The sequence below is a fragment of the Bombina bombina genome, chromosome 10, assembly GCF_027579735.1.
Source record: "Bombina bombina isolate aBomBom1 chromosome 10, aBomBom1.pri, whole genome shotgun sequence".
Lineage (NCBI taxonomy): Eukaryota > Metazoa > Chordata > Amphibia > Anura > Bombinatoridae > Bombina > Bombina bombina.
The window spans coordinates 129,120,118-129,135,817 of record NC_069508.1 but is presented as its reverse complement, the minus strand read 5'-3'; the positions used below and the strand labels follow the sequence as shown (position 1 = coordinate 129,135,817).

The 15,700-nt window shown below is 32.6% G+C and overlaps 1 protein-coding gene across 1 annotated transcript in view; it reads left to right on the top strand.

Annotated features, from left to right (window-relative positions):
* Positions 1-452: 452 nt before the first annotated feature.
* Positions 453-15,700, top strand: part of PTGFR (prostaglandin F receptor) — a 54,300-nt gene continuing 39,052 nt past the window's right edge. The window contains exons 1-2 of the mRNA XM_053693326.1: positions 453-732; positions 4,645-5,477. Of these exons, the coding sequence (XP_053549301.1) occupies positions 4,677-5,477 (801 nt within the window). The 5' untranslated portion in view covers positions 453-732; positions 4,645-4,676. The remainder of the gene's footprint in view (positions 733-4,644; positions 5,478-15,700) is intronic.

The window sequence follows — 15,700 nt, the reverse complement described above, 5'->3', positions numbered from 1 at the left end:
TGTGATATTTTATAGCCAGCTTTTGACAGCAATGCTGCACCACTTTCAAGTTAGTCAATATTTGGATATCACGTCCCTTTAATTTTTTTTATCTCCAATATACCAACATGTACCTTATACCAATTTATTGCCATATAATAATAATAATAATAATAATAATTATAATAATACTTATTATTATTATTATCATTATTATTAGTATTTTTATTATTTATGAAGCTCCAACATATTATGCAGCTCTGTAACAATAAAATGACCCCATAACATTATAAAACAAAAGCACACATAGAAGACAATGCTATATATTATCGCTAGATGATTTGTACTACAGTGGTTGTGTAATGCGACAGTGTGTTTGGAGTCTTAAAATGGTTAAATGCTGTGATGTGGGAGGGGTTGGACAACCTGCCCAGTTTGTGAAGCACTACATGCATTTGCAGTTCAGAGTACGGCACAAGCTGCTGCAACTGAGTCCAGCTCTTCCTAATTGCTTGTTTATTCCTGAGAAAAAAATGAGCACATGAACACTCCAGCCCAGGGTTAAGTGTTCTTATAAATGAAGATGTGAAAAGGATCCCAGGAGTCTTTCCTTTCTTTTGCTGGACTATCATTTCATAGTTTTAACAAGCTGTATTCACATACTGTTTGCTGTCTTCTGTAGAACGAAGATTGAACTCCAGGATGAAAAACTCAGAGCTTTGTAATTGTATTTGGAACATCTGCATTGATATGGTAATAATGTATTTTGAACATCTTGTTGAATTTAATGTTTAGCACGTGCAATAGTTGTGTTACGTATTTAAGTATCACAATATGTTTTAGCATTAATAGTGATAAAAAGTTCCATATTATATCTGAAGTTCTGCTAATGAATAATGTACTTTTTATATAGAGTACAGTATAGAAAAAATAAATGCACATGTAGGGAAATAAATATTAAATATTTATTAAATATAATACATTTGAAATCTATTGAAAACTTGTTTAATTAAAATCTACACAGAACAACACATCCAGTGTCTGTGGTATATTTATAGAACTACAAAATAGATTGTGTGATAAATATTGTATAGAATAGGCTAGTTATGAACATATGTGCAATGCGGAAAAATGTGAAAACATATATAACGTAAAAATATTAATATGCTTGATTACAAAAATATTAAACTACAATATATAATGTATTCTTATTTAAAAAAAAAGAATTAAACCAAAAAGTATAAATATACTCAATTACTATTTTAATCTATTTTTGTGTTTTGACAACAGTCAAAAAGATTTTGCAATAGCTATGGTGATTGTGTGATCTGTGGCAATGTAAATTTGCCTGTTTAAAGAGTTACTTAATGCATGTCACTGAAGTCATCTATGCCATAATCATTTTTAACACTGACAATTACATATTATTATTATTATTATGAATCAAAATAGTTTTATGAGTAAAATGTACAATGAATATGGAAAGTGACTGAGTCTACTTTTTGAAGTCAAGGCACAAATGAAGTTGTTATTGTTATGTAATAAGAGTAGGACAGCTCAAAAATACTTAAAGGAACAGTCTACTCTAGAATTTTTATTTTTTTAAAAGATAGATAATCCCTTTAATACCCATTCCCCAGTTTTACATAACCAGCACGGTTATATTAATATACTTTTTACCTCCATGATTACCTTGTATCTAAGCCTCTGCAAACTGCCCCCTTATTTAAGTTCTTTTGACAGACTTGCTTTTTAGCCAATCAGTGGGAAATTTATAATGTAACCCTAGAATTGATGTAATATGTATGATTATTATATAGTTGCAATATGATAATACTAAGTTAATATGTCTTCAGTTTAATAAACCATTTTTGTATATTATATAACCTAAAAAACACTATCTCAAAACAATAAGTTTTAAATAGGGGCATATCAAAGCACCTATATTTCTTAAAGGTGAGTTTATCAAACATGAATCTTTGAACAGACATATATGTCAACTTATACACTTCAGAGATAGCTTCCTGTATTTCATAGAGCAAGCAAAGTGACTTATAAGGAGCTTAGTAAAAACAAAAATCAATACACAAGTACTGTAACTCATTAATATATAATTCTTTAGAAATATAATTGTTTCAAGATTAATAATAATAATTCCACAATATTGTAGGTCAGCTACTGATGTCTTGAATATGGTGAGTAGTCTCCATACTCATAATCTACCTTTGGTCATGTAAAGATATATATATATATATATATATATATATATATATATATATATATATATATATATATATATATATATATATAATTTTCCTGTATGTTATTACCACTTATGCTTAGCTGTTTACTTTGGAAACATGCCTGTTAAATCACTAGCCTCCCAAGTTGTCGACTGGAATGAAAAGACCCTTCTGTAAGTTTTTTGTGACGTTTTGTAGCTCTGCGGTGTTAAAACAAGACATTTTGCTCCAGGATTAACTTGGAACACATGTTCCTAAGTCAATTAATTCTTAAGAATCCACTGCAAGAATGAACTCTGTATTACATTTAAAAAAGTATCACAGTATCATTTTTTTTTAATCTAAATTACACCAATTGTAGAGGCTTATACATTGTGACTTGTATTGTCAAAAGTTTGTGTGTTTTTTTTAATCTTTAATAAAATATCTGTATAAAATGTATAGAAAAAGTAATCAAATTAAAGACTTATGGATGCCTGAAAATGCTTAAAATCTACCAAATAATCTAAACAAAATAGAAAATGTTTTAACTGTAAGAACAATGTGATGAAAAATAACTAAACAATAACATTCCAATTACTTTGTCTGCTTTTGAGTCATAAAGTCCCATTAGCGTAATGCACACAGGACAGGGCTTTTACAGCTTCCTCCGGTTAATTAGTTTGCCTTTTACTGTGTTTTGAAAAAAAAAGGTGATATGAATACAGTATTTCATATTTTTTAACAAAAATAAGTTACATTTAAAATAAAACATAGCCACGTTTAAAAAAAAAAGGGACATGAAACACACATTTTCTCTTTCATGATTCCAACTGAGAATACAATTTTTAAAACAAAATCAATTTTACTTCTATTAGCAAATTTGTTTGGTTCTCATGTTATTCTTTGTTAAAGAGATATCTAGATATGAGCTCTAAATGGCTAGAAAAAGTGCTGCCATCAAGAACTCTTGCTAATGAATAACATTCCTGCAAAACTGCTGTCATATATTCAGGTAAACTCTGTGAAAAAAAATCACAAGACAAGGGTGCCCCCTAGTGTGATATTGTTGTGACACTATACTTGATGTGAATGTGCAAGAGCGTACTCACAAGTGAAGCAGCACCCAAATGTACTTAGTGGGACAGACTGGGAATTTTCAGTGTCCCAGCTCACTGTTCCAGCGTGAGAACCGTGTTCCTAGGTCATTTCCAACACCAGAAAAAAGCTCAGACTCTCAAAATGGATTCAAATCTTCAATTTAATAAAATACACATAAAAACAAGGGGTCTGGTATTGACCCTATGGGGCATATTTAACAATGTTCAAGCGGAAATTATACAAAGTAGCGTATCATGTCCGCCGCACATCGATAAATGCTGACAGCATACTCTGTCGGCATTTATCATTGCACCAGCAGTTCTTGTGAACTGCTGGTGAAATGCCGGCCCCTGCAGATTTGCGGCCAATCGGCCGGTAGCAGGGGATGTCAATCGACCCGATCGTAAATGATTGGGTTGATTTCTGTCCGCCACCTCAGAGCAGGCGGACAAGTTATGGAGCAGTGGAGCTTGATAAATATGGAGCATACGGAGCTTGATAAATATGCCCCTATATGTTTTAATAAACAGAAATCAACGTGTTTCTCAGATCTCTGTCTGTTTCCTCGGGCTTCTCAAAGGGACATTGAAAACTCCCAGTCTGCCCCACTAAGCACATTTGGGTGCTGCTTCACTTGTGAGTACCCTCTTGCACATTCACATCAAGTATAGTGTCATTACAATATCACACTAGGAGGCGCCCTTGTCTTGTGATTTTTTTCACAGAGTTTACCTAAAGTTTGGATGATTATATCATCACAAGGAGCTGACTCCATCTGGCAAGGTCCATCTGGCAAAGTCCATCTGGCAAGGTCCATCTATTTGGAACATCACCTGTCTGAATTGGTGACCAGACACCTACCCTAAGGACTGGCATTCTAAGCAGATAAGACTCGTTGGGAATAAGGGTCCACATTTGTATTATACCTATTGATACTATTTCAAGATGTTTTAATCTGATAATATAAGATATCTCTCATTTATCTGTATAGCTTATACCCCTTGCACCCCGTATAGTTGACACAAGGATTTGTGTATTAACAGACTAGGAGTGCTGTCATATATTGCTGCAGACACATGCATTCTCCTGAGCTTTCCTTCCTGCTTTTTAACAAAGGGATACCAAGAAAACAAAGAACCTTTGATAATGTAAATAATGGGAAAGTTGTTTAAAATGCAATGTTCCGTCTGAATAAAAAAAAGAGTTTTATGCACCTTTAATTACAGTTATCTTTCTGCAGTTACATTATGTTCAATTTTATTGATATACATAGTTGAGCACGTTTTACAACAATGGCCAGATATGTATTTAATCAGTTTGTTTGAATCTTCCATTTTCACAGATATTTTAAATTACATGTGAAGTCTGACAACGATGCCAACAAACAACAGTTCTGAGTTAATACAACGCTATGAAATTGGAAACCCTTCAAACACAACCTACCTCATTGACCAGAAAATATCAGTCTTTTTTTCTGTTATATTTATGTCAGTAGGAATAATATCAAACAGCCTTGCCATTGCAATACTTTTAAAAGCTTATCAAAGATTTAGAAAAAAGTCCAAAGCATCGTTTTTATTGTTTGCTAGTGGATTGGTAATCACTGATCTCTTTGGCCATCTCATTAATGGAACAATTGCAATTTTTGTGTATGAATCTGACAGAGAATGGATCCGATTCAACCAATCAAATATTCTCTGCAGTATTTTTGGAATGTGCATGGTATTTTTTGGGCTTTGTCCACTTTTACTTGGGAGTGTTATGGCAGTGGAACGTTGTATAGGAGTCACCAAACCAATTTTCCATTCTACAAAAATGACTTCAAGACATGCCAAAATTATTTTGACTTTGGTGTGGCTCTTTGCTTTTTCAGTGGCCTTGTTGCCTATACTTACTTTACGAAAATATCATATACAAGCATCAAGAACGTGGTGCTTTTTAAAAACTGATCGTGTCGAAGACTGGATGGATCAGATGCACTTGCTGATATTTTCCATTTTGGGACTTCTGTCCCTTACCATCTCATTTCTGTGCAATGCAATGACTGGCATTACACTTTTTAGATCTAAGATGAAAAATCAACAACACAGACAGGGAAGATCTCATCATATAGAAATGATAATTCAACTCCTGGCCATAATGTGCGTCTCTTGTATATGCTGGACTCCATTTCTGGTAAGATTTGGAATAACATAAGGAAACAATTTGTGTTTTGTTAGCCCATTATTCCACCCACTCATCTGCTAAATACTTAATGATGGTCTTGTATCAATGTGGTTTTTTCTAGCGATTTATAGTGTCTGTCTCCATCCGTCACTTTTAGATATATACATTTCTCCTCTGTTTTTATGTTTAAATTTTGCAACTTTGAAAGCTGACTAAATATCACTGAGTTATTTCCCAACACACATAAACAGTTTTAACATTTGCTTTATATTATAGTTATCTCAGTTAAACTACATAGAAAGTTTGTATAATAGGAATTCCTTTAACTTTTTTCAAGGCATTAACAATTACAGATTGTAAACTGAAAAAGCTATCACTTTTTTTTAACTATAACTAGAAATGTATGGATTTAAACAGAGAAGTGCAACAGCTATAAGTGCATATTTTTATGGATAGACATATACAGCATATCTATTTATATAGTATATATGATAGATAGAGAGAGAGAGGGAGAGATAGACAGACAGACAGAGAGACATAAATGTATAAAGAATAAAAGCAAAACCAGCTTTTAAAGAATATTATGAATTATTCTTTTTTTTAAATTACAATAGAACAGTACACATAAATGATATTTCCCACCCCAGAGACCACCTGCTAAATATGAAGGGGATATAGCATATATAATTACACATTTTAAATTGGAAATTTATTCTTGGACTACATGTAATTTTAAACCGAGCTGGGGTTTTTTTTATGTAAAGGTCGAATGAGTATACTAACCAAATTTATGACTCAAAATGTCACATCCTAAAAGTAATAAACTGCTTTCTCCATATTGACATCATGTAAAAATGATGTTAGCAAGAATATAATGTAAGTTATACAAATTCTATTACTTATAAAGAATTACAATGTGGACATCTGTTATCACTTTTATGGCTTAAAGGAACATAAAACCCAATCACTTTCTTTCATGATTCAGATAGAGCAGACAATTTTAAACAACTTTACAACTTACTTCTTATATCAAATTTTCTTTGATTTCTTGTTATCCTTTATTTAAAAGCATAAAGGTAAGTTAAAGGGACAGTCGACACCAGAATTTTTGTTGTTTAAAAAGATAGATAATCCGTATTTTCAAATAAATTTAAACTTACCTGTAGAATTAAAATAAACTATTTTTAAACTATTAATTAACCTACCCTAACTATTATACTACACATAATTAAACATTTCACAGGGAATTTAATTATGAGCTTTAAAGGGACAGTCTACACCAGAATTGTTATTATTTTAAAAGATAGATAATCCCTTTATTACCCATTCCCCAGTTTTACATAACCAACACAGCTATAATAAAACACTTTTTACCTCTGTAATTGCCTTGAATCTAAGCCTCTGTAAACTTCCCCCTTATTTCAGTTCTATTAACAGACTTGCATTTTAGCCAATTAGTGCTGACTCCTAGGTAACTCCATGTGCTTGAGCTTAATGTTATCTATATGGCACACATGAACTAACGCCATCTAGTGGTGAAAACTGTCAAAATGCATTTAGATACGAGGCAGCCTTCAAGGTTAGCATATGAGCCTACCTAGGTTTAGCTTTCAACTAAGAACACCAAGAGAAAAAGAAAAATTGGTGCTAAAAGTAAATTGGAATGTTGTTTAAAATGACATGCCCTAATTGAATCATGAAAGTTTATTTTGGACTTGACTGTTCCTTTAATGAGTGTGCACGTGTCTGCAGCAAAATATGACAGACGTTTTGCAACAATGTTATACATTAGCAAGATAACTAGATTGCAACACTATTTCCTGTCATGTATAATGCATTAGACGTGTATGTTACCTATCTCTTCAACATTGAATAACAAAAGAACAAAACAAATTTGATAAAAGAAGTAAATTGGAACATTTAAAATTTTTTATTTTCTATCTGAATCATGAAGGGAAAATTTGTGGTTTCATGTCCCTTTGAAGCATTGTCAAATAAAATATGTTTTCACTGCCATTTTGCCCGACACAATTGTGTGACTTGTTAGGAATACCAACTACTTACCATGGCATAAATGAACAATTAAGCAATGCAATTACATTTTTTTTTTTTTATATTTTACATTTTATTCATTTTGTTAGGGCAGTTCAGGTTTACTGCTCTTGGAAAGCCTGGTGGAATCCTTGTATCTATTCTCATTTGTTGTGGCCAGTTAGGGACAGGGGTAAATTAGCTTCTTCTCTGAGCTAACCAATTGCTGTGCAGGCTCAGGTTAATTTCACCATACTTAAATATGATAGAAGACCTCCAGCTTCTCTAGGGGGAAGTAAAATAAGTCTACTTTTCAGATGTATTTTACAGCAAAAGCAGGCAAAATGAATGCTGAACGTATATTGCAATGTTGCTTATTTCAATTCAATATTTTACAGGGAGATTAAATAATGGGTGTCTAAATTTAATGTTTATAGACCTCAACTTGATCCGAATTTAACAGCACATTAAAAGGACATTAAAGTTTTTTTTGTTTTTTTTTTTAGCAAATATTTACTGCATTGCAAAATAAATGTTTTAAAAAACATTTAAACTGTCATTTTGTTAGAAGAATGTGCATTGCATGCCCCTTGAAAAGCCCCTTGCAGATTTTCTACCTTACTTCCTTTGCTGTGGCCAATTAGGGACTGATAAAAATTAGCTCTTTTATGTATCAAACAATCACTGTGCAATATATTGAAGTGTTAAGGTTCTGATTTCCATGAAATTCCATTCATCACTACAAATTCCAGAGTTAAATTAAAGGCAAAGTGTTGTAGTGTTAGGACCAGTTATAACAGGGACATCTTGTTAGTTGGTGTCTGACTAAGCAGAATATGGGCATAAGATGCCAATTTTAATATAAAAGCATAGGTGATTTTTTGCAGCATTTAAAAATATTTTGTTTATTTGCAAATTGAAGTGCACCAATAACTAGGGATGGGCGAATGTTTCTCAACATTCGAAAAATTAAACAAATTTTAACACATTCGTTTGTTAGAATTTTGAATGTTTACATAACATTCTAACATTCGATTTTCGAATGTTCGGATTTCGAATTTTCCGATTACATTCGAAAATATTAGTTTCGAAAAATTTGAATTTATATTTGTAATAGTATTTCTAATGCTTTCTCTTAATTGAATATTCAAATTATGCAATATTCAAATTCGAAAAATTTGAATTTATATGTTTGTAATAGTATTTCTAATGCTTTCTTTAAACATAATATTCGAATTATGCAATATTCTATATAGAAACATTTGAAATGATATATTTGTATCTATTATGTATCAATTTACTAGATTCCCACCCTACCACATGAACTATTGAACTTCTGACTAGTATTTGTTAAATAGAATGTTAAATTCAAAATTTCGAATGTGGACATTCGATATAATTATAAACATTCGAATTCGAAAGTGACATTCGAAAACTGTAAATAGCATTCGATTATAGAATTTTTAAGAATATTCATTCATATCAAGATTCGGATTTTTAATTCGAATTTCGGTAATAACATTCATTCTAACATTCCAATTCTGAAATTTACACATTCGCCCATCCCTACCAATAACATATGTTTTATGTAACTGGTCTCAATCGCTGCACTCTGAAAGATGTATGTAAATTTTTTGTAAGGTCTGCTAAACCAAACTTTGTGGAATTGTATTTAAATTAAAGGGAAAGCGGGGAAAATAATGTAAGAATGAAAATTGCTATAAAGCAATCCCCATTGATGTCTATGGAGACAAGAACGTTTTGTTTAAATCTAACACCCTAACAAGCCGCTAACTTTAAATTAAAATTACAACATTCCTATTTTCAAATAAATTTAAACTTACCTGTAGAATTAAAATAAACTATTTTTAAACTATTAATTAACCTACCCTAACTATTATACTACACATAATTAAACATTTCACAGGGAATTTAATTATGAGCTTTAAAGGGACAGTCTACAACAGAATTGTTATTATTTTAAAAGATAGATAATCCCTTTTTTACCCATTCCCTAGTTTTGCATAACCAACACAGTTATATTTATATTTTTTTTACCTCTGTGATTCTCTTGTATCTAAGCCTCTGCAGACTGCCCCTTTATTTCAGTTCTTTTGACAGACTTGCAGTTTAGCCAATCAGTGATGGCTCCCAGGTAACTTCACGTGCATGAACACAGTGTTATCTATATGAAAAACATGTCCTAACACCCTCTAGTGGTGAAAAAGCTGTTAAAATGCATTCTGAAATTAGCATATGAACCTCCTAGGTTAAGCTTTCAACTAAGAATACCAAGAGAACACAGAAAAATTGGTGATAAAAGTAAATTGGAAAATTGTTTAAAATTACATGCACTATCTGAATCATGAAAGTTTTTTTGGACTAGACTGTCCCTTTAACCCTTTAAACGGACATTCTGTTTAAAATTGAAATGCACTAGATTAATTTAATCTTTGAATAGAAACATATTTGCATTATACGTGTATTGGCAAAAATGCTTCTATTAAAAGTTATTGCTGTTTTACTGTTAGCATTTTTCTCTGCATGTGCACGTGAAGCATAGCTATATATTCTCAGTGCACTAGCATTTCAAATACTGCACCTTCTCAGAGCATCAGTGGGGCTTGTATCATATCAGCAAATACAAGCACCTTAGCCTCTCTGAGCAAGTGCTGTGTTTAAAATGCTGGTGCACGGTGCATACTTAAATACACTTTTGAAATAGCTATAGCTTTTATAAGAAGCATTTTTGTTAATACATCTATATTACAAAAATGTTTTTATTCAAAACTGAAATGCATCTATGTGGATTTCAGTTTTGGCTGGAATGTTCCTTTTAGTCCAGATGACGAAACATGGTCAACATCTGCACAAATGTTTTAAGAGTGGAGGGAAGCACTTTCAAAGCTAATCATGCACCCCCCTGCACTTAATAGGGCATAAAAGGCGACCTAGTGGAAATCCAGGAATCTAGAATAACTGGGTTGCTGTCTGGAGCTTTTGGGAGCTGAATGAGGGAGAAAATACTCAGACGCTTAGATCTCGGTTTCCTTATCTCCTAGAGATCCTCAAGACACACTGTTTGAAAGACAATTTCCTGCTATTTAAAAAAAAATGTGTGTCTTTGCGTATAAAGTATAAACACAATTTAAAAAGACATACAATATGAGGGGGATATAGGCTCTTATAGCAGGCCATCAAAAAGGCCCCCATAACTCCTTGTTTTAAAGCCCATAAGCCCCTCTTTAAAATAAAGCCCCTATATAAATTTTAATAGTCAGGTCATCACTGTGGTAATAGTAATCACCTGGTGTGAATAAATTTGCATCTATATGAGTAGAGGCTTATGTGAGCCCCTATATACACATAAGGCCCTTATTTATATGAGGATAACACTTTCTTCTTTTACCTATAGAGTTTAGTAATAAAACAACTTTTTACTACCATGTTTATTAAAATGTTAATAGAAATAATCTTTTTTTTACACATTTTTGGATGGAAATAGCTCAGCAGTTAAGGGGTTGAATAAAACTACATTTTTTTATCCCTCTTAAAGATTTATTGGAACCTCTTATTTAAAGGGACAGTCAACACCTGAATTTTTATTGTTTAAAAAGATAGATAATCCCTTTATTACCCATTCCCCAGTTTTGCATAACTGACACTGTTATATTAATACACTTTTTACTTCTGTGACTAACTTGTATCTAAGCATCTTCTGACCGCCCCAATCACATGACTTTTAGTTATTATCTATTGACTTGAATTTTAGCCAATTAGTGCAGTGTCTGCCATTAGCCACGAGCGTGATCACAATGCGATCTATATGGCCTACAAGAGCTAGCTCTCCCCTGCTGTGAAAAGTAAATAAAATAGAGGCGGCCTTCAAGGGCTTAGAAATTATCATATGTGCCTTCCTAGGTTTGCTTTCAACTAGAATACCAAGAGAACAAAGCAAAATTGTTGATAAAAGTAAATTGGAAAGTTGTTTAAAATTACATGCCCTATTTGAAAAATGAAAGGTTTTTTTTGGACTTGACTGTCCCTTTAACTTTTTTATTTTTTTATTTGAAGAATAAAGCGTAAGTAGCATCACTTTACCTTCAACTTGCAATGTAAAAAATATTGAGCGAGATATTTTACAATGACTAAAAGCAGGCTGAAGTAAGAGTGAGTCATTGTGAACATAATTTGCATATCTTACCCAGAATCCTTTGCTGCATTGGAAACAATGTATCCAGAGGTTTTCTGTGGGAAATGCAAGTCTTCTCTCTTGTCTAGATTTGTTAATGAACTACAATGTGTTATTTTCTCTACATTTTGTGCCTAGTGGAGGATTTGAAACTCACTTTTCAACTCCCCATAATTTTAAATGTTGTATTTTGCACAAAAATCAACTTCACCTAGCAGTGATTCAAACTACTCACAGCTGATGAGTGGCCAAAACCACAAAACAGCTGTCCTGGGATGGTTATGAATCACTGTACTAAACCCCCAGCTAAGCTTAAAAGCTGTGTATACAACTATGCTATGGCGTAAAGGTAGTCTGCGTAAAAGCAGATTGAAGTAAAAAAGTGAGTCATTGTGAACCTCATATGCATATCTTACCCAGAATCCATTTAATGAGTTAATTTCTATAAATTTTTAAACTTCCTTTTCACCTCCCCATAATTTAAAAAGTTGTTTTATATATATATATATATATATATATATATATATATATATATATATGTGTGTGTGTGTATATATATATATATATGTATGTATGTGTACATATGCATTTAAATAATTTTGTGTTTTACTGTATATTTACCATACATATTTAACATTCCAATGTTCTTCACTTGCGGAACAATTTACTTTTTATTGTAAATACATTACCAATTCTAGACAAGTCAAAGACTTGTTTTTTTTTAATCTCAATTAGATATCTATTTTATATAGAAATGTAAAATGTGCGTAACACGCTTCTGGGTTCGAGCTTTAGGTCTAACGCGATTGGGTTAGCGCATATGAAGAATGAATACATGTGATACCCCGACGTGCACAAAAAGCCTATGTCTAGTGAAGTTTACACTTGAGTGGGAGCGCAAAATAGTGCTCCACTTCTAAAATAGCAAATATGAAAAAACAGAAAAAGGCCCTCCAATGGTGCAGAAGATCACAATTGTTGGAAATTGTATCAATACATCCCTCTACAGAATGATACTCACAAAAGCGGCACACTATGTTGCAGTGCAAGTTAAGCAGGCTGGATAGATCAGAGCCCACCAGCTAGCTCACTCCAATTCATGGATATTCCAAAGGTTGCTGCAAAGTAAGATACAGAGAGGGAGGGGGAAGGGTACTCTAATAGTGCATGGAATCCCTATAAAATAGAGAAAATTCCCAAAGACCCTCTAAAGAATATACTCACAAAAGTGGCGCACTATAATGCAGTGCAAGTCAGACCAGTTGGGTTAATATGAGCCCACCAGCTAGCTCACTCAGGCAAACAGGTACCAGATCCACAGTTAGAATAAAAGTAAATTATAATCAAGTTTTAAATATACTGTTTGTATAATGGTTAATTTGGTATTAATCTAAGACTGTGAGTGTGTTTTTTTTTTACTTTTATTCTAACTGTGGATCTGGTACCTGTTTGCCTGAGTGAGCTAGCTGGTGGGCTCATATTAACCCAACTGGTCTGACTTGCACTGCATTATAGTGCGCCACTTTGTGAGTATATTCTTTAGAGGGTCTTTGGGAATTTTCTCTATTTTATAGTGATTTCATGCACTATTGGAGTACCCTTCCCCCTCCCTCCTTGCATTTTATTTTGCAGCAACCATTGGAGAGAGCCAACTGGTGGGCTCTCAATCTATCCAGCCTGCCTGACTTGCACTGCCACATATTGTGCCGCTTCTGTGAGTATCATTCTGTAGAGTGATGTATTGATACAATTTCCTACAATTGTTGTAATCTACTGCACCATTGGAGCGCCTTTTTCGTTTTTTTCATATTTGCAGTTTCTCCATTTGTTCCAAGTAGAGCGGATCCTGGTGCATCTCCCAACAACCATCGACGGAAGCCTCTAGAGGGCGCCTTTGTCTTGAGGGACCATCTTTGATGGACTTTATTTGGTGATTTTTTTACTTTTAAAATAGCCCTGTATAGTATATGAACCCTGGTTAATGTAAATGTTTCAGATATGCATACACAAAAATGTGCTACCTGTGTCCCAAAGATGTCATCATGGTGTCTGATTGATTTTTAACAACAACCTTCCTCCAATGTATTGTGGTACAATGCGGACTTTAGTTGGTGGCAATTTTCCTTTATAGTTTTGTATATGAGTATAACTAGTTTTAATCGGTTTAAAGCTAGGCAGAAATCACATCAATTTGCATCTATTTTTTTTTATCTTTATGAATGATAATAAATTGATGCTACTGTGTAAAAAAATACAAGCATCAGTTCATTCTTTTTGTATCTAAATACTCCCTTTTCAAACAAATACAAGACTCGTACAAAGCTCACTAGCTTTTAGAACTCAATTCATAAAAATTACAGTAATGATTTAAAGTTCTGTGAAAAAAGCATAACTTCTTTTGCCATTGTTCTTTTAAAAAAATTATACCATATGACCATAAACTAGTATTGTTTGTGTGTGTGTATATATATATATATATATATATATATATATATATATATACATACACACACATTTATATATAATGCTTTTTATGTATATTTACTACAGACACATAGGTAGCATTATGCTTCCTCAATACCAGCCTACATTCTTAAATTTTAAAATACTTAAAGGGACACTTTCTAATTCACTCCTATAATCATTTTTTCTTAGTTCTCTTGCTATCTTTAGTTAAAAAAGAAGGCATCTAAGCTTTTTTTGGAGTTCAGAACTCTGGACAGCACTTTTTTTATTGGTGGATGAATTTATCCACCAATCAGCAAGGACAACCCAGGATGTTGGTCCGGCATCTAAACTTACATTCTTGCATTTCAAATAAAGATACCAAGAGAATGAAAAATAATTTGATAATAGGAGTAAATTAAAAATTTACTTAAAATTTCATGCTCTATCTGAATCACAAAAGAAAAAAATGGGGTTCAGTGTCCCTTTAAAATGAAATTGCTCTAAAAGTAGTTTATAGTTTTAGGAGTTTATATGTTTTCAATTATTTATATAGTGACTTTAAATGACTGGCCATATTTAATATAATGCATAACATGTTACACTAAAGGAAATTACATAAGCAGCAAAGTCCCAAATGGAAAATAATAGTTGACAGATCTGCAGCAATTCAGCTGGGTTTAGAGGAAAAAAAGAGGCTAGTTTCAAACTCATCTGATTTCACATACTGTATGTCAAATCCATTTTAGGCAAAATAAAAATATAGTACATATAATCATTTGCTCACTGGTGTGTTCCACAGTAGCTGCTTAATGACTCTAAGCAAGCTGTTGGTTTTCTATGCTTGAGGATAATGTATTTTTCATACGATGAGGTGCTATAAACAAGACAGTAAGGGAGAAAGTGAATTCAGCAGGAAGTCAACATAAATGTTAAAGTTTAGCCAGTAAGGTTTCTGTTTAAAGTCTTTGTACAGAATAAATACTAAGGATCAGATACACAAGATGCTGTTGCTAATGCAGTGACAGTTATGTTGCTGTTAATAGCTGTGGATTAAAGGGACAGTCTAGTCAAAATTAAAGGGACACTAAACACAATTTTTTTTCTTTCATGATTAAGATAGAGCATGCAATTTTAAGCAACTTTCTAATTTACTCCTATTATCAATTTTTCTTCGTTCTCTTGCTATCTTTATTTAAAAGGCGGGAATGTGATGCCATTTTTGGTTGAGAACCTGGGTTTTGCTTACTTATTGGTGGGTAAATGTAAGCCTCCAATAAGCAAGCGCTATCCATGGTGCTGAACCTAAAATGGGCTGGCTGCTAAGATTTACATTCCCGCTTTTAAAATTAAGATACCAAGAGAACAAAGAAAAATTGATAATAGGAGTAAATTAGAAAGTTGCTTAAAATTGTATGCTCTATCTGAATCATGAAAGAAAAAATTTGGGTTCAGTTTCCCTTTAAACTTTCATGATTCAGATGCGGCATGCAATTTTAAACAAATTTCCAATGCATTTTTATCATCAAATTTGTTTTGTTCTCTTGGTATTGTTTGTTGAAAG